Source organism: Podarcis muralis, chromosome 1 (assembly GCF_964188315.1).
Source record: "Podarcis muralis chromosome 1, rPodMur119.hap1.1, whole genome shotgun sequence".
NCBI lineage: Eukaryota > Metazoa > Chordata > Lepidosauria > Squamata > Lacertidae > Podarcis > Podarcis muralis.
The window spans coordinates 109,920,222-109,940,617 of NC_135655.1; the positions used below are offsets into that span (position 1 = coordinate 109,920,222).

A 20,396-nucleotide genomic window follows, 5' to 3' on the forward strand; every position below is an offset into this window, starting at 1 on the left:
TGTCAAGAGAGTCAGATACAAGGCTGAAACCTGCATTTTCTGTTTGTGTGTGTATTCCAAAAGCAAATGAAGAAGTGAAACCTCATAAACCCGAGATAAGGGAACCTGAAGCCACCCAGATGTTTTTGGGCTGCAACTCCCACCATCCCTTACACTTTGGGACATGCTGACTGGGGCTGGTGGAAGTCGGAGACACAACAACACCTGCAAGGCCACCAGTTCCCCATCCCTGCTGTAAACAATCCTTTTGCAAGAAAACCTGCATTTCAATGGATTGCAACCTACTATATTCCAAAAGGCTTTTATACCGTGAGAGACTGAGGACCGCTGTGTGGACTCAACATAGATACTGACCTCCAAAGATAGTGAGACCAAACGGATGTGTCATCTGATTAATTCGTTCCAGCGTCTTCCTATCCAGCCCATCAAAGGTACTATGTTCAATCTTATCAAAGAAGGCATCCACCCAGTAAAGCCTTAAAGAACTGAAAGAAATGAGAGTTTTATTTGAATTCTTACAGAAAGGTAGTTTGCCTGCAGAGACATGCAGGTGGAAGGTATATTCCTCTGTAAATAATTCCCATCTAACTGCTATTCATCTCAATGGAGGTTTCTGCACCATAAACATCCGGTGCAAAATTAGTATTTTGAGGAGGATGGAATGTTCCAGAATCCACCTTCCACAAGTCCCCTCACTGTTTTCGCTGCACTCCTTTCAAATGAGGCTTCTTCCTTGGAAGCCTTCCCTGTCAGTTGGGGCCCACACAACAAATGTCCTTTTAAATGTGTTGGGGGAGGGGTATATGGGTTTGTTTTGTTCTTGTTTTTTATTACATATTTTGTGATTTTACTTTGCATTTTTATACTGTGAACTGCCCGGAGATCTTCAGATAAAGGGCGATGTACAAATTTAATAAAACGATAATAAAATGATTGATTCCATACAGCCATTCAGAGTTGGAACAGTTGCATAAGTCAATCCAGAATGAGGGCAATGCTTTCTGGCTCAGCAATGCCCTCACTTCGGAGGTGTGAACCGTTTCAATCTCCTTTCAAAGCACACCTTGAGGCAGGGAGAACACTGGAAAAAAGGTGCCTATCACTACAGATCAAAGCTTTGGCTAAGATACCCTCTCCCACCCTTTCAGCCCAGCCGTAATTGAAAACTTAAATCTGTTGTTCGGAATGGCATTTCATAACTTACTTCCCTGCCATCTAAAGTATTTCAACTTTTGGTGACAAACTAAAAGCATCTGTAGTTTGCAAGAAAATGACGTGACTATTGGCATTCTGGAAGAAATGGTCGTTTTGATGCTGCATTTGCTGTCGTGTAAAGATTATTTCTGCAATGTCCGCTGGTTGCATAATATCTGCTTTTAAAAATCCTTGTTTTGATTTGATTTCTTACCTCCAATCAATAGCTAAGCCGTTAGGCCAGCCAAGTGTTGTGTTCACAATTGGTAAGGCATGCGATCCATCACTCCATGCTCTCATGATCTTAGCAGGCCGGAACCAGTCCGTCCAAAATATGTATCTGGAAATAATAATAAAAATGCACTGAAACTACAAATAGGCATCAAAATGTTGATATTTCTCCCCGGCCTGTCACCTGCAGTGCAATAAAAACCCAACCCCCAAACTAAAAACGGTCTTTTAGACATAGTACTTAACTATGTTCTGACACTTGTTCTTGCTATCGCTTATAGAGGAAACAAATTTAAAAACAAACTGAACCGAACTCAACACTCACTCACTCACTCACTCACTCACTCAACAAAAGGATAATAATGGATTGGATTCAGATTTCCCTTGAGTGGATTTCACGGGGCACTACACTGGAGGAAGGAATTGGCAAGCAATTTTCATCTATTCCTCTTTCCCCGTATACCCCCCACAGTGCCATTTCCCATGATGTTCCAAAGGGCACTGTGACCCTGCGGAGTATTTTGGGAGGGAAGTACAGTGTGCTGCAAGGGAAAATCCATGAAAAATTACCTAGGGATAACTTGACCCTAAATAATAATAGTAATAGTAGTAGCAGTGACCAGTTTTCACCAAAACAAAAGTTTAACTCAATAGAGAAGCAAGTGCCAGCCATATTGCTAAGAACTGGAGCATTCCCTCCCCATCCATTATGGATAAACAGCAATTAATAAAAACATTATGGCTTCTTGTTACAGATCTGTCAACAGTTAACAATATGGAAATAAGGAAATAGATAGGAGGGAGGTTTTTCCATAGTATAATCAAAGTTACAAGGCATTCATAGGTTTAAATTAGCCTCTCGCCCAGAGATAATGGGAACTGACTCCAGCTGCGTAACCAAGTGCCAGGAGAGGGAGCCCCAGTCATCAGAGGCAGTACGCATAACCATGGTAATAAGCTCCGCATGGACTTTGCATTCTGAAATAACTTCTTTTTCCTCTACAGAGCAAAAACATCAGGCTGGGATTTGGCCCTCAGAACGGAGTATCAGAGACTAGGTAAGTGAAAGACATGCTCTAACACTCCTCCAAGAGAGTTATTTATACAGATAACACCGTGGAGATAACAGGAACTCTTACGCTGCAGTGAGTTCTGTTCCAATCCAAAGAAAGAGCACAGAACAAACGCTTCTTGGTTTTTTAATAGATAATTCTGCTGAATACCCCTTTTGTGTTGATTTTGTACCACCTTGAGTTTTGCTCTGGATGTTGTAACTGGTGCCAGGACAACAAGGAGGAGGGGGAGGGATGCCTGAACAAGGGGAAGATATCTGAGATGGGAAAAGGAGGCTCCTGGACTGAAAACAGCAAGAAGTATTTTTGAAATACAAAACCACATGGCCCTTAAAACACACACAAACAGAAGTTAAAAAAAAAAGTTGGAGTCAATCTACAGTTTCTGAAATATCATGTGGTACAGCCCTCCCGGACCTGGTATCACTTCAGAATGGAAGTGGTGGAACGGCATGGTTGAATACCCACATTTTTAATAGCAATCCTGCATGTGGAAAAACAGGTTACAGTAAAAATCGTTTCTATACCATTTCCAGACAGGAGACTATTGACGCAGAGGAGCATTCTAGCACATGATGCACTGCCTGCATTCTAACACAGCAGCATCTCAGAAGGGCTTTACCTTGCTTTATTTCTGAACACGCAGCTGAGTGCTGAGACTTACCCAATAACAGGATGAACCACTATTGAACGAGGGTTATTCAGATTCTGAACTATAGCTCTTCTCGATTTATCAGCCAATCTCATGACACTAATGCTCCTATATGGAGGGTCCGTCCAGTAGATATTCTTGGAGATCCAATCAAAAGCCAAGTCTTCAACTCCTTCCACTCTGTTGGCTACAAGGATTTCCCTGCCTGGTGTTCATATAAAATGTACATATCATTTATCAAAAGGGGAATGGGGAACTTTCTATTTAAGCGTTATATGATAAATAGTTAACTATTTGTTTAACCACTTCCCCTCTGCAATCCCCAAAGTGAGTGGCCAGTGGATGGGGAAGTAAGCAGTAGATTTCTATCTCATCCTGTGTTCATTGCAATCAACACTGCTTCCGTTCCGCTACAGTTTGATTTCCACTAAAACCTATGCTATAAAACCTATTTGCTACAGCCAGAACTAACCTAATTAATTAATTCCAGCAGAAGGGCAACATCAAAACCAATGCAGACTACAGCATAGCATTTGAGAATAATAATAATGATAGTGAATACTGCTCCATTCCTGATATAGGTTGAACATGCAAATTACGGCAACTTCCACTCCCATTTCCATAGGAATTCTATGGAATCCCTATCTATAGCTCAATGGTGGAAAACTTTCTCTATATGCAAAAGATCCCAGGTTCAATTTCCTGTTAAAAGGAACTGAGGAACCATAGTTGGGAAACATCTCAGGCCTATATTTTAGATTTAGAAGGCGAATGGGCCAGATCCGGCCCCTGGGCCTTAGTTTGCCTACCCATGCCTAAGAGCCCAATCGTCTTCTAAATCCGGCCCACGGACGGTCCAAGAATCAGCGTGTTTTTACAAGAGTAGAATGTGTGCTTTTATTTAAAATGCATCTCTGGGTTATTTGTGGGGCATAGGAATTCGTTCATTATTTTTCAAAACATATTCCGGCCTCCCACAAGGTCCACAGTGGATCGGCCCCCTGCCAAAAAAGTTTACTGACCCCTGCCTAAGAGCCTTGAAAAGCAGCTCCCAATCAATGCAGACAGTATGGAGCTATATGGGCCAGTAGTTTTATTCTATATAAGACACTCTATAGAGATGAGCTATTTTTGCTCTTTCAAAACAGCAGTTTTGCTTTGTAGTCTGAATCAATGGGATCAAAAGCAATTATTACCCATTTTTTCCTGCTCAGTTCAAGATGCTAAGATAGGCAGAGGAGGAAATCAAAACAAGAGAGATTTGCATCTTACCTGTCCCATCTGTTTTTTGTTTATAAATTATGTCCTTAATGGTATCAGAATAGAAGATGGTATCCTCCTGGGCATAGAAGTCAATCCCAACAAAATAGGAAGGGGTTCCTGTCACAGGGATGATCACATCTTCCTGGGTGGAAAGATTGAATGGGATTCCACGAACAGCTAGTTGGGATGAGAAGAGCAGAAACTGCTGCACAGCTGTAAGGAGAAAGAACACAAAAAAAATCAGCTTCCTTGCTTCAAGGCTCCAATGATCCTAAAATAATAGTTAGTTGAAGTTAATGCTTTTAAAAACATAACTGAGATTAGGAGAAAATATTCATGCAAGAACATCTACCAGAAAAGACGAACTCAATTAAAAATGAAAAGTGGAGTACAGAAAATTACAACAAAGCATGTATATAAACTTAAACAAGTACCCAATCTAAAGGCATATGATGTTGTCAACTTGCTGAAACTAAGCAGGCCTTCATCAGGCCAATGCCTCCATCAGACACTGTCTAAAAAACCTATATTGTGAGATTTGTGATGGAAGAAAGGTGGAATATAAATGTGATAAATAAATAAAATAAGGGCTAAACCCAGCAATGGAACTTTGCCTGTTCTTGATCACAACAGAACCCAATCACACGCCCAAATCATTTCTGAAATGAGAAGTATATGCAGTGGATGCAAGCCAAGGAACTGGGATGGGCTGCAGATATGGGACTACCTTTGAAACACAACAGTTCCCACCACGTGGAATACTTTGGGCAAGCTTAGGAAACACGCACAACACCCCTATGGGGAGATGCGAGTAGTCCCACATGCACTCTGCTACATAATGGTGCACAGCAGCTGTGAGGATTGCACACACTGAAACTGAAAAGCCAGCTAGCAATACAGCCATCCATAGAAGCATTACTTAAAGAGAGTCAGCATGAGTCCTTACCAATGCAACGTCGTCCGTCAGCATGCAAGTCAAAGCCCAACATGCATTTGCAACGATAGCCAAGACCATCATTATCTGTTTTGTGACTGAGGACACAGATCTGCTCACACCCTCCATTATTGCTACCACAAGGGTTTCTTACTGGAAAAAAATAATACGGTTACAGCCTTACCAAACTAAATCAAATGTTAGGTTTTCATGATGTTTTTAATTTCATTGGTACTTTTTACCTAAGTGCATGCACAACATGAGGGACAAAATATCAGCTTTCCTCTACTCGTGTTGAGTTTTTCTTTCTACATATCAAGTACATTTAAGTCCCATTGATTTAAAAGGGAAAGCAAAAAGCATTCCTCTCTCCTATTGAAAACAATGGGACTTGAATTGCGTAACTTCTTGGATCAGAGGCTGTCTCACACCTAATTCATCTGAAACACATTCATTCATTCATTCCAGCTAATAAGAAAATGCCGCTCTCCCCTGTAAGAGTACTTAGAACAGTATGCTTAATAAAGAAGAGAAAATTACACACACACACACACCAGACCCTCCAAGTGTCCCTATTTTCCAGGGACAGTCCCAGATTTACAGAATCTGCCCCAGTTTCTGATTTGATCCTGGAATGTCCCGCTTTTCCTTAGGATGTCCCTATTTTCATTGGAGAAATGTTGGAGGGTATAGAGATAAGTAACTTACACAACCTTTAGAAGACATCTGAAACCAGCCCTGTATAGGGAAGTTTTTATTGTTTAATATTTTATTATGTTTTTATATATGTTGGAAGCCGCCCAGTCAGATGGGCAGACTATAAATAATCAGATTATTATTATGGAATAGGATGTCCTTATTTTCATCGGAGAAATATATAACATACACATATATATACACATATACACACACACACTCTCTCTCTCTCTCTCTCTATGCCAATATAGACTTCAGAGGCTGGCTGAGGCCTAGAAATCCTCTTGTAAAGGGATATCCCATACACAGACCTTCCCAAAAGATTATCAGCACTGCCAGCTTTAACAACACTTATCACTTGGAAGATAGGACAGGGTGCTTATAATTAATATCCCAGCTGCCAACCCGTAAAGAAGTATGCTGTGATGTTACAGGTAGGTAGTCGAAACAAAATAAAAAAAAATCCTTCCAGGAGCACCTTAGAGACCAACTAAGTTTGTTATTGGTATGAGCTTTCGTGTGCATGCACACTATCTGAAGAAGTGTGCATGCACACGAAAGCTCATACCAATAACAAACTTAGTTGGTCTCTAAGGTGCTACTGGAAGGAATTTTTTTATTTTGTTATGCTGTGATGTGAGAGCTGACAGGATGCCTGAAATTAAGTCTCCTGGAGATCTACCACCACAGTCCCTCAAGTGTGCAGTGATGTCAGAGCTGACAGTACTGCTCCCTTCGACATCAAGGATGCGACCAAACCAACCAGGAGAACAGCTCACATGCAGCCCAAACTGCTGGATGCACAAAGTATCCCTTGCCCTGCATGCTGTTGTAATATCCATTGGGCTCCTTCTTCCCTTACAAGTGCAAAGATTCCATTACGTCGGAGATGGGGAGCCCAAGGGCCTCCAAGTCCTATCCATCAAAGATGGCATGGTCGATGATAAGGCTGCAGTTTAGAGAGACACGCCTTATCCTATCCGTCACAGATGGCATGGTCGATGGTTAGGCTGCAGTTTAGCCAGACATGCCTTACATCTGTTTGGTTGTATTTTATTCTTTGAAAGCTTCAAGGGAATAAGGCACTGAATGAACATCACCCATACCAAGCATTCATGCAACACATTTATCACAACTAATAGCCACATCCACGGCATCCAATCGCACCTCCAGCCATTTTAAAGAGGCTACTTCCCTTTGGCTCCCTCATTTGACTTACCATAGGGCTGCCTGAGAGCATGATAGACTGTCACTCCGTACGGACGCAAGGAAGACTGATAAATAACTTGTGGGTTAGAATCCTCAAATTTATTAGCTTTCATCACCGCCATCTTTGTCCAGTCAGTAAAATACACATTGTGTTCAAAAAGGCTTATTCCATAAGGATGAGGAATCAAGGAGCCTCCGTGAGCTATTGTTCTCCTGTTTGTGAGCCAGAAAGAATTATTTTTCATTAACAAAATCTGAAAATGAAGACTTATAGTCAGGCAAGATCAATATTACATTCCATCTCTGGTTAAGGTGGCTTCACAAGGGATTTTGCAACTGACTTGCGGAATCATAAACAAATATGCGCACTGAGGGTCAAAGAAGAAAAATCACAGAGGAGAAAACTATTGGGATGATGTAAAATTGAAAAGACTGAACAGGACATCAAGGAAGGGTTATAAGGGGGTGGTCATCTTGATGAGCTTTTAAAATAAAATAAGGAAGAAATTAAAGGGCTCAAACCAATAAAACCAATTTAACTGCTTTACTGGATCAGATTAAAGGCATCCTGTTCTCACAGTGTCGAAAAAGAGGACTATGTGGAACACACAAGCAGAACCTGCACACAATTGCATGTCTACAATTCTCAGCAACTGTTCATAATAATAATAATTTTATTATTTATACCCCACCCATCTGGCTGGGTTTCCCCAGCCACTCTGGGCGGCTTACAGCACATATTTTTAAAAATTGTAAAACATCAGACATAAAAAATTTCCCAATACAGGCCTGCCTTCATGTGGCTTCTAAAAGTCAGATACTGTAGTTAGTTAATTTCCTTGACATCTGATGACAGTGAGCACAACCATCAGGACTAGTAGCTATTGACAGCCTTAATGGACTTTGGAATTGATTGTGGCATTAATTATGAAGCAAGGCTATTGGCAGATTCACACCAAACATTTAAAGCACATCTGCCATACATTTGAAGTATGTGACTTCCCCCAGAGGATCCTGGAGAGTGCAGTTTTTCCCTCACAGAGCTGAATCTCCCAGCATCCTTACCAAACTATAGTTCCCATAATTCGGGGGGGGGGGCTGTGTGCTTTAAATGTGCATTTGGGTGTGTGCTTTAGCTGTATGTGTCAGAAGAACTGCTGCTGTACTATATCCAAACGAATCGAAACTCTTGCTTAAAAGTACATTTTTTAATGTTATCTTAAGTATGCTGCTTATACCGAAGCATCTCATTTACTTTTATATTAATAAACTAGCAACTGTTCCTCTCTGGAAGGAATGTTACATCTGAAGCTCCAGGCAGCAATAAGTAACAGGCTTTTTTATCTTAAAGGTGGGGGAGAGTATTCTATTTGCGTTCTTGGTTCACAAATGACCTTGAAAAGTCCAGATTACAAGGAAAAACAAAGATAGGACTTTAAAATTAAGTTCTCTGCTGTAAACAAAAGGAGCAAATGAGACGGAAGGCGCTGTGTGGGTGCCAACTCCCTGGCATCCAGAGTTGTGCAGAGTTGTGTACAGTATTTCGGGATTGATGTTTCCATGAGGGATACCCTGCCCCTCCCCTACCAATCATCTTAGGATCAACATTTGAAGCCCCCAAACCATTCCCTTCCCCTACCCAAGAATATGCAAATCAACACGGGCGATGAAATAACCTTCTGCACTCCTAGAAATACTAAGGATCAACACAATATTCTTATCCTTATTCTCTCCTATCAATCCATGCAACAGGGAGAGCCTACCACTTTTCTGTTAATAATTTAGCCCAGGAGTTGCCAGCAGAGTCCTTCAGATGTTGGTTGACCACAGCTCTCATCAGACCAAGTTAGTATGGCTAATGGTAAGGAATTATGGGAGTTGCAGCCAAAGAACATCTGAGGTTAGCTACCCCTGGCCTTTTACTGCTCACAGATCCAGGGACAGTGGTGAATATCTAAAAAAAACCCAGATGTTTCATAATATAGTTTCAAATATTTACCCATCTGCTTTATAATCCTGTGTGGATTTAATGGAAATCCATAACACACAACTCTCATGAACTGTTATAAATATTATCATTGGAACAAGCGATAGTACAAATAAATTAACAACCAAAAATATTGATTAAAACTTCTTCCCACCTCTGCAGTCCATCGTAAGTTACAGTTTCAATGTAATCAAACCGGCTATCCACCCAGTAAAGTCTCTTCGATACAATATCCAAAGTTATCCCAGCAGGCCAGCCTAATTTTGTTTTAACCAAGTCTAGGCGGTTTGTTCCATCCATGAAGGCTCTTTCCACTTTCGGGTCACCAGAGAGACTATCCCAGTCTGAGAAAAATAAATAACTATAAAAGGGAAGAAGAAAAGAAAAATCCACTGAGTGCCTCTCAGTCTTCACAGAAATACTAAAAATAGTCTTGTGGCACCAGACCAGCCGTTCTGCTCACTGGCCAGGACAGGACACATGAGGAACTAGGGTCAGTGTATGTGTTACACCAGCCACCAAGAAATGCAAATTCTTACTACATCAGTCCCTCAAACTGCATGGAGGAGCTCCCCAGTAATGCCCTCTGTCCCATGCAGAACCACTGCAATGAGAAGACGATTCCCAGCATCTTATGCAAGCTGATTTAGTGTATACAGTGGCCTAACTACAGCAACCAGAGACCAAGGCCCCAATCTACTTACAACCAGTTGATTAATGTAGATCGCCTAAAGCAACAGAACTTTAAGGATGTGTCTGTCAGATGGATAGATCTTCTAAACCTGAGCAAGCTAGGTATCAACTAAGTTGTCTTTCTAATCAACATATGTATAGTTATACTAAATCTCTTTGTAAGAAGACATTTCTAAGTAAGGTCACATACATACCATACCTTTGAAGTTCATGGCTTCCTCCAAAGAATCCTGGGAACCCTAGTTTCTTCATGAGCGGTGGGAATTGTATCTCTGTGAAGGGTAAACTATGGTCCCCACGATTCTTTCAGGGAAGCCATGTTCTTTGAGTGCATGGTCTGCATGTTGATGTGAGAGATAACTAATTATCACTATCTCCATTTTTATGTTCACACCCATCTTTCCCAGGCACTGATTCTGCAGCAAGTACAGTGGTACCTTGGGTTACAGGCGCTTCAGGTTACTCCGCTAACCCAAAAATAGTACCTCGGGTTAAGAACTTTGCTTCGGGATGAGAACAGAAATCGTGCTCCGGCGGCGTGGCAGCAGTGGGAGGCCCCATTAGCTAAAGTGGTGTCTCAGGTTAAGAACAGTTTCAGGTTAAGAACGGACCTCCGGAATGAATTAAGTACGTAACCAGAGGTACCACTGTACTAAGAAGGTGCCTGCCATCTCCTGCCACAGACATAAACACAGTGAGTTGCACCATATTTCTTCCTCTTCTCTTGGATTCAGCAAAATGTTGCTATCACGACTCTTGTACTGCTGCAGTTGTCACAGCAGTGAACAAAGGAATGTAAAGCAAAATAATGCAATTCTGCAAGAGGAAGAGAACACAGAGCTGAAAGCTCTATACCATCATCCGTTCCTATTTATTCCAGAGTCCATGATATTTCAAAAACTTTAACTGCTTTAAAGTTTACAGTTTACAAACAGAAGGGATTCTGTTTAATTCAGCATTTTAACTTACCCAACAGTAGGATCGACAGCTATTCCTCTAGGGTTTCCCAAGCTTTCAGCAATAAGAGTTACTCGATTAGTTCCATCCAAATTTACCATATCAATTCTGTTGACACTGGTTTCTACTATATAGAGCTTGTTGTTAATCCAGTCCACAGCTAGGTTTTCAGGTGTGTCGACTGAAACATTTAAAACTTCATGGATTTCTGAGCCATCAATACCAACTGAAAAAACCTGAAAGTAAAGTTTGAATTACAATGGTGAGGTCTTTGGACATTTAGAGCCCCCTCTGAATACAGGTCTAGCATCAGCAATCATACTTTTGTCTGCACTGACCACTTGAAATTTGTTGAGTCCTGGCAGTTCCCTTGAATTATTTTTCTGCCTGTTGTAGCAATTGTAACGTGCTATATTAGATGCTGTGTGGTTTTCACTGTATTTCACTGTATGTTTCTTTTATTTCTTATATACTGTATTTTATTATAAAGCAATTTGAATTCCATAGAATTCAATACAAGAACAGAATAAAATACAACACGATATAAAAAACAAAAGAAAAATACAATTAAAAATCAATATGAAGACTGAATGTGATGGATGTGCATCTTCCATCTTCAACCACAAATGCACAGACATGTCATGGACCATATGAGTGAAGTTTGTGGACCACAGATTGGGAGCCCTTGATCTAGGGGACGCAGAGAACGGGCTACAGAAGAAGGGAGAGACAAATCCTTCCTGCTCCCAAATATAGGGGTTTGGGGGGGGGGCTAGTAACTGGACAGAAGAATATTTTTAAGGGCATTTGCAAGGCAAGAGAAAAAGCAACTTGTTCTTCTTAACTCATATTCCCAATCTTTTTAAAGTAATTAATCTTGAACCATTTGGATTTGAAGCTGAATACACCTTTTGGATTATATGAACTTAATATAAGCAATGCATAAAAGCAATGGAATAAAATATTGGCCCATAGCACAACACACTGTCAATATTTCTTACCTAGAGCTCAATTATCTGTAATATACTTGAGGAATATTTGATTTTTATCTCCTCAGAGAACACAGTACTTTCACATTTTAAATGATCAAGTTTCAAGAAATTGCAAAGGAAAAAATACACTCAGTTTTGAAAGAATGTCTACTATTTCTCTTAATTAGGTTTTTGGACTCCATTTCCAATCATATTAAGAATTGCTCAAGATAGTACCATAGCATAATAGTGTGCTTTGTTTGATAAATCACATGTAAGAGCATAGCTCGCAAGTGCGGTCATTATCATAAAACCATCTCAAAGTTCGTTTTTGTTGGGAAACAAAGGAGGGCCCTGCATCTGTTCCGAGAAATGAAAAGTTATCAACACATCCTGCTCTTGGATCCCTCTGCTCCCAAAATGCCATTTTGCTCGACATTTCAACCTACCTTATCTTGCACTGTATCTGTCCAAAATACTCTACGCAGCTGAAAATGAAAGTCCACACCGACGGCGACTCCACGGTTCCGGGATCGGACTAGAGTCTGAAAACTGCGTCCATGAACATCTCCAACCAGCAAATCACGGCCATTAGAAAAAATAACTGAGGCAACTCCAGCTGAAAGAACAGAAGGCATTAATGTGCCATTTCTTGTGCAGTTGGGCATTAGCTAGAAAACTACAGAAAGGGTGGGTAACGACCAACAGTTAACTGTGACAACTGGGTGTACCGCCAGGCTATAAAATATTACCTTACAGGCATACCTATTCTATACATTTTCTAGAATCTGGTTCTCTACGGCAACCCCAATATTAAGACCCAATTTACACATGAAACAGAGAGTCATGATTCCCAGATTATCTGGATAATGGTCTATACAGTTATCTGCTTGTATGAACAGGTATTCATGCAGTTTGTATCATAGCCCTATTCCGAACATTTTTCATTTTCTATTGTTTCTTAGGTCAATATACAACCAAGACCTAATCCCACCACCACCAATTCATACAGGTAACTAACTATATCGCAGAAGTGCCCATATGGTTACACATTATGGAAGAAGCCACATAACTGGTGTAACATGTAAATTGGGTCTCGTTCTCTGGGAGAAGACGAACTAGTACACATATTTAAAGTGCTAGGCAAAAATTATTCATTTCTCTTTGACGACTTTCATACTTTAAAAATATGTGCATTGTGTGCAAACCTGCCCAATTTAAAGCACTTTTAAGCATCACCGATTTCTGTTGTGGAGATAAATGCACATTTAAGAAAGCTGCCACATACTGAGCCGGACAACTGGTCCGTCTAGCTCAGACTGGAATTTCTTTCTGGAGATATAATAATGGAATGTGGAACCTTCTGCATGCAAACCATAAGTTTGGCCACTGAGCTATGGTCTTGTTTAAACCTCTCCCATCTAAATCAATGGCACTTAGAAATCCTTAATGGCGGGGGGGGGGGGGCGGGTGTCTTTGTTTTCATTACTTGGTGAAGGATACTGAGGGGACTTGCTGCCTGGTCTTCCAGCAACAACTGGCTAATAGGTAAATAAATGGTGCGGGCAGTGACAGCAAAGTGCTGGGAGGCCTTGCAAAACTTTAAGCATCCTTGCATTACACTCAAGGGCATTCCATTTATCACAAGCATATAATCGGCTTTCCTTTCAAGCACCTGTGAGATGACAAGATAATGTTAGCTTTCAAAGCATCGCTCAAGGGAGAAAGATCAGCTCCCAGAGCTACTGGCTTACATGAGGTATTGGCTCGGCAGTGGCGGTGATGCTCCAAGACGTAACCTTCTGCGCAGTGACACCGATGGTGGCCAACGCGGTCTTCGCACACTTGGTCACAAATGCCCCACGTCTTGCAGTCGTCGAAGTCTGTGACACAGACAAGGTTGCAAACATTGCCAAGCACATTCCGTCCACAGAATTCATCACTTTCTTTCTGCCTATTTGCAGGAGTCCTATCTTACACACATGCAGATGCTTCCTTACTAACAGAAAGATGCCCATCAGATTCAGATGTTATAAACGCATGCCTCTTCCATGTTTTCCAGGAACTTAGGATCTAAAAATATCCAAAACTTCTGAGAGTATTTTGAGTAAGGGTCCACAGGACACAGCAGCAGCAACCACAACAACCAGCTCCTCTATGTGGTTGCATTAAGTTTCCATTCTCCTTAAACTCACCCCAGACTGATGCCCATCTTTGGAAAACCGCTGCCTTGGCTAAAATGTGGGCTGCCATTTAATAAAGATGACACACTAACTATATGAGGCAGCATGTAATGCAACAGGTAGGACATTGGGTTTGAACCCTGGTTGCAAGTTTCAAGTTCAAACACTGGCTTTTGCTGCCCAGCCATGAAACAAACTGGGTGTCCTTTTGCCAATCACAACTCCTCAGTGCTCAGTCTACCCTGATCAAAATGAAAAAGAGATATATCAATTTATATGCTCAAATGCTTATTCAAACCAATCCCAACCACTTATTTTACAATAAAAACTCACAGCAACTCTAAATCAGATGTAAGTTAACTTGGAAGAAATGGAGGCAGTGAGAGATTTTACTTTCTTGGGCTCCATGATCACTGCAGATGGTGACAGCAGTCACGAAATTAAAAGACGCCTGCTCCTTGGGAGAAAGGCGATGGCAAACCTAGACAGCATCTTAAAAAGCAGAGACATCACCTTGCCAACAAAGGTCTGTTTAGTTAAAGCCATGGTTTTCCCAGTAGTGATGTATGGAAGTGAGAGCTGGACCATAAAGAAGGCTGATCGCCGAAGAATTGATGCTTTTGAATTATGGTGCTGGAGGAGACTCTTGAGAGTCCCATGGACTGCAAGAAGATCAAAAGCATCCATTCTTAAGGAAATTAGCCCTGAGTGCTCACTGGAAGGACAGATCGTGAAGCTGAGGCTCCAATACTTTGGCCACCTCATGAGAAGAGAAGACTACCTGGAAAAGTCCCTGATGTTGGGAAAGATTGAGGGCACAAGGAGAAGGGGACGACAGAGGACGAGATGGTTGGGCAGTGTTCTCGAAGCTACAAACATGAGTCTGACCAAACTGCGGGAGGCAGTGGAAGACAGGAATGCCTGGCGTGCTCTGGTCCATGGGGTCATGAAGAGTCGGAAACGACTAAACGACTAAACAACAAGAAAGTTAACTTGCTCTGTGATTTGTGAAAACCACCTTTCTTAAAATGATGGGGACCGCAATGCCAGTAGCTACGAGAGACTTCACAAAATCATGCTTTAGTTAGATAGGTCTAACCAATTTTTTAAAAAAAAACAATTGTGTGTTTTTATTAGGGGTTTCTCAGCTGCACTACAATCTTAACAATGAAGCAAAGCACCTAAGTTTTGTCTTCTGACATTTCAGAAATCACCTTGAAGCCAGACGTGCCTCTTATTCTCTCATCTCACAACATTTATAACAGGAGCAAGCAAGAATCAGATTATTGACACTAATTTGGACTCGGCTTTCAGCATTAGAAGATTAAACTCCTCCATCTCAAAAACTGTAAGGACAACTGAAATTGGATTACTTTGCAGGTGAATGGCTTTTCGTTTGCAGTCTGAGTAAGGCAGAATGAAGAACAAACCAACAGATAAAGGTCTAGTCCTCAGGGAGGATGGGCTTGTACCACTTTAGATAGGGGGGCTCCCAAATTTGCATACTCCTTCAAACAAACAAAATTATCCACACATAGGAAAAATAGGCTGACAGGAAGAAGACTGGACTGAACCCCTTCTTCTCTGCTAGCTAGTTTTCTGAATGGTGGAAGAACATTCAGCTGTCTGAGCAACCCTCCTTCCGTCATCTATAGTCTGAAGTGGTACTGTCAATATGCACCTTAAGAGAACTAGGTCAAAAGGTAATGGAGAGGATTACACGACCTTATTGTTCTAACTTACACCTTTAAGCATCACACACTGAAATACTCTGCCTTGTCACGCATGCAGAAAGCCCACTGCATTCACTGGGGCATCACCATATATATATAACTGAAGACAAGAGTAACACAACAAGCGAAAAAAGCAAGTAGAAAAGCATGGGCTGTGCCATACATTGGAAAGCAAGCTACCATTTTTCTTCTGCTGCATTCGAAGCCCCACATTAAAGTCCCATGAATACCTGTTCAGATATGGGGCACAGCTCCAGTACTGACACAGTATCCCTGTCCAACAGAAATTCACACCACCAGAAATGCATTGATCTACTATTTGGCAAAATGCAAGCTCAACCACCCCATTGATACTTGTCAAAATGGTCTTTATTGGGAATAAAATGATTTAAATCATTCATGCTTCGCGACATCTGACACAGTTTGTGTACCTGTATGTTTCTGGAAAACATTTCTCTAGATTATGAAGAAATATCCTGCAATCAGATGGTCACTGGTGTTCTTACATTCCCATCAACAAAACTATGAATAACTTGGAAAGCATTATAAACATCTCAACAGCTTCCACATTAATAGGGGTGCTAAGCAAAGTTTTGCTGAGATGTGTCAAGTAATGGTTATAAAACAGGCAAACTTGCAGTTAAAATGCATGAATGATTGCTATCAGGCAATCTATCAATGGGTTACAATATCAAGCAAATCTGAACCCGTGGGTCACCGTAACAAAAGAAAAAATGGATAGTAACAATAGCTTTAGAAGACTGAAAGTTCTTAACATCCATGACAATTTTGGGGAGGAAGTTAAGAGATGGACGATCAATATCTCAACATTCTTCACTTACCAATGCAAGTACGGCTGTCATTGCTGCTGATTATGTATCCTGCAGGACAATAGCATGTTCCTCCAGAAGGGGAAGAGTGACAGCGGTACTGGCAGCTCAATGCTGCACAGCGAGATATGTCTGCCAAAAACAAAAGTCATTTTGAATATCGCCCTTAAGACAAAGTATTAGCAGCTTGGTTCTGCAGACTGAATCATACAGGTATTTTGTCACACACACACAATATCTGTTTCAGCAAACAGGGAACAAATGGGGAACCTTAACTATAAGCTAATGTGTGTACAATGCAAAGACATCAGTTGGGAAATGGGGCCATTTTGCACCATGAGCTCAACTAACAGCTATGTTCACAGGCCCTGTCAAACACATAACTATTAGTGTGCAATTCAAGCTTAGGAATCGCACCCCAGTAGTTATGTGTTGGATGATTCCAGGTAAGCATTCATCTTAGGGAACTGCCACTGATCTCTGTAGACAAATCATACTTAAAATTATTGAGCCAACTTTTATGTGGAAGAAGCATTGCAAAAAATCAGAAAGGGTGTCCCAGACTTTGTGAATGCAAGTTAAACAAAGTCTTGCTCCCTTTTCTTCTTTCCAATACTAGGTTCTCGGAGATGAACCTAGATGGCAAGACTGATCCTTCCATACACTTTTGCATGTGCTATTTACTCACTGCAGTGTCTGCCTGCAGTTATGTTTGTTTCATCTTCTCTGCCTGGGCAGTCCGGAGTCCCATCGCAGACTTTGCCAATTGGAATACACTGTCCTGACAGAGGGCAGGCCCATTCACCAGGGTAGCATTCTCGATGCCCACTCTCTAAGGAACAGAAGAGAAAATCATTACACAATATCAAATAGTATTTCAGGTTTGAAGAAGCATTTGTTATTTTGAGGGATGGGGTTGTCACTAGCTATCTGAGCTGTAGTATAACTAGAAAAGCCTCCATCAGCCAATCTTTTACTTCTTTCTGCCTCTCTCTTTCAGCTTCATGGTACTTAAGAAAACAAACTTTTCTATTATTTCCAGAGACGAATTCGCACATTATGCAGAAATGAACCTGGGTTTGCCAACAAGGCAATGGCTGCCTCCAATCACAGCTCCTTGATATACCCGCTTGTAAGATATTCCACGTTTGCAAATAGTTATCACTCATAATCACACATTGTATGTTGAAATGTAAACTTAAAATGCTCTAATTGCAAATGTAACAAATCAAATGGATGAAGTGGTTTCTGTTTCTTGGGGGGGGGGAACAGTATGCGTGAAATGGTGGAACTCTTACTGATTTCAGAAACATCTGTCAAGTTGAACAACTGGGATGGCATATAGGGCCTCACGTCCCTCTGCTTTAGGCCAGCCTATGGTCACACCATTTTGACAAATATGTCTTGGGTTCCACATACATATCTTTATAACTAGGAATTAGACCTTTCTGGCATGTATTATGCGTTTTGTGGCAGACAGATTTTTTTAAGGATCTTGTCCTTTAAGTGTATATTATGATTTCATCACTTACCACATTGTCCCACTAACGCACCCTGAGTTTAAACAAAACTTCTGATATTACATCTTGAGTGCCAAAGTGCAGCTGAGGATTGATATGTCATAGTCTAATGTTCTGGACTAAACTTGGTAACAAAAGCTACATATTGCTTTAAAACTGGACATTGTAAAAGGGGGTGCAAAAATATGGCAAGTTATCTTCTACCTGCATTTGTATAAATCGTCACCCAGAAGGGGCAGAAAAGTCATATTTGCAAATGTCACTACTTTTGAAGCCAGCTTGTTTCATTGCTTACCGCATCCTATTTCATCTTCATTATCTTCACAGTCATCATCTCCATCACATATCCAGCTCTGATGAATACAGCGACCGCTTGGGCAAGTGTAGAAATTCCCTTTACAAGTTGCATATGCTGAGGAAGAGAACAGCAAAAAATAATAATAATAAAGAATTCCCCATATGCCAAACTTTTCACACTACCTCCCTGGACTCTAGACATGTGCACATGGAAATAAAACTTGCTGGAGCAAGCTCAGACCACCAAGGTTCAGTGCCCAAGGCTTCTGCTGCCTTCTTAACTTCTTTCTTTTCTACCAGGCCTGCAAGCAGGAGCACGGACAGCTGAACTGGATGAAAGCAGTAGAGCAGAGCAGACCATGAGGGGACCCACAACCACACATTACAAAGGCAGGAGAAAGACTGTCTTTAGGAAAGAAGCAGAGGTGCCTTGCATTCCAGCCCCCAAACAAATCTTCCTTCAAAGAGCACAGAGTGGAGAACATCCCCAGTATTTCTAACCTACCGTAAAGCAACAAGTAGGAAGAATTTTTGTCCCATGTTACTGACCTTAGCTATGTTGACAGAGATATGTCCCATCTAGGGATTTCAGTAGCGGGGCATCATCAATCTTCAGTGTACATGCGCGCACGCACACACACACACACACACACACACACACACGTTTGAAATGGTCCAGGTTTGAGTGAACCTGCTCCACTGCTGGTAAAACTCACAGGTACGCTGTCCAATATTCTAAACAGTACATTTCATGCTTAATTCAAGCTCAGCCTCTAGGTCAGGTATGGGGAAGATGTGGCCCTCCAGATGCCGTTGAACTCAAATTCCCATCAGCTCCATCCAGCATGGCCAGTTATCAAGGATGGTGGGAGTTGTGGTCCAACAGCAACTGACGAGCCACAAGTTCCCTATCTCTGAGCTGTAAAGTAGTGAAAGAAGCCCAAGTGAAGACTGACGTACTGCAAGAGTTTTCATCGCTCCTGTCTCCACAATCATCATCGTGGTCACAAACAAAGGCTCGGGGGATACATTCTCCATTTCCACACTGAAACTGGGAGTTGGAACATCCACGAGCTGAAAAGAAGGACAAACACATGAACGTGGCCTAGAAAGAAATGCCAGCATTTTGGTTATTACGACCAAGCACACCAGTTGAATCCTCCATGGTGTGCATACGCAGTACTTACTGCAGTTGGTTTCATCAGAGGCGTCTCTGCAGTCCACATTGCCATCACAACGTTGGCTTGCATTAAAGCATGCTCCATTGGAACACGATAGCTGATCACATGTTGGGTACTCTGCAAGGGGAAAGATGCTTTACTCTAATGTATCAGAGGAAGCAGTTAGGCTATACATCAGCAACGATGGCAGATGGACTCCAGCTTCCATCAGCCTCAATCACCATGGCCTATGATCAGAGATCTTTGAGAGTTGTGGTCCATCATCATCTAAAGCAGGCATAGGCAACCTTCATCCCTCCAGATGTATTGGACTACAATTTCCATCATCCCTGACCACTGGTCCGGTTAGCTAGGGATGATGGGAGTTGTAGGCCAAAACATCTGGAGGGCCAAAGGTTGCCTATGCCTAATCTAAAGGGCTATCTATTCCCCTCCCAGCTGTTCATTATGTCACTTAATTTTGTTTTCATTGTTGCTTTGTGAAACATCTGACTTCGTCCTTCTTTGCCACTGAGCTCTTGAATCATCCACCAGTTTTCCCAAGACTGTAAGCAATCTATGAAGTCTGCTTGGGCATTATTTACTTCTTCCCCAGAACCAAAACCAAGCCAAGACATTTCACTGTCTGTGACGGAGCAGCAAATGGCAACTGAGGTCAAGGTGTATGGTATCCAAGGCCAGTCAAGCTATTCTAGAACTTATGGCAGAAAATCACCCAAACACTTCTCTTCCTCCCTGGCAGCAGAAATAGAAAACCAATACATTAAATAACTAGTGATTTGCTAACTAACA

At 41.5% G+C, this 20,396-nt stretch overlaps 1 protein-coding gene across 2 annotated transcripts in view; it reads right to left on the reverse strand.

Moving 5' to 3' along the window:
- LRP2 (LDL receptor related protein 2) overlaps window positions 1-20,396 on the reverse strand; it is a 146,523-nt gene that overhangs the window by 81,514 nt on the left and 44,613 nt on the right. For both annotated transcript variants that reach the window (XM_077936987.1, XM_077936994.1), the window contains exons 5-19: window positions 19,611-19,721; window positions 19,384-19,497; window positions 18,422-18,538; window positions 17,295-17,438; window positions 16,619-16,738; window positions 13,615-13,743; window positions 12,310-12,479; window positions 10,902-11,125; window positions 9,394-9,600; window positions 7,263-7,465; window positions 5,360-5,500; window positions 4,423-4,626; window positions 3,163-3,355; window positions 1,409-1,534; window positions 355-485 (exon numbers count right to left, since the gene is read on the reverse strand). In XM_077936987.1, coding sequence (XP_077793113.1) covers window positions 355-485; window positions 1,409-1,534; window positions 3,163-3,355; window positions 4,423-4,626; window positions 5,360-5,500; window positions 7,263-7,465; window positions 9,394-9,600; window positions 10,902-11,125; window positions 12,310-12,479; window positions 13,615-13,743; window positions 16,619-16,738; window positions 17,295-17,438; window positions 18,422-18,538; window positions 19,384-19,497; window positions 19,611-19,721 — 2,334 coding nt within the window. The remainder of the gene's footprint in view (window positions 1-354; window positions 486-1,408; window positions 1,535-3,162; window positions 3,356-4,422; window positions 4,627-5,359; window positions 5,501-7,262; window positions 7,466-9,393; window positions 9,601-10,901; window positions 11,126-12,309; window positions 12,480-13,614; window positions 13,744-16,618; window positions 16,739-17,294; window positions 17,439-18,421; window positions 18,539-19,383; window positions 19,498-19,610; window positions 19,722-20,396) is intronic.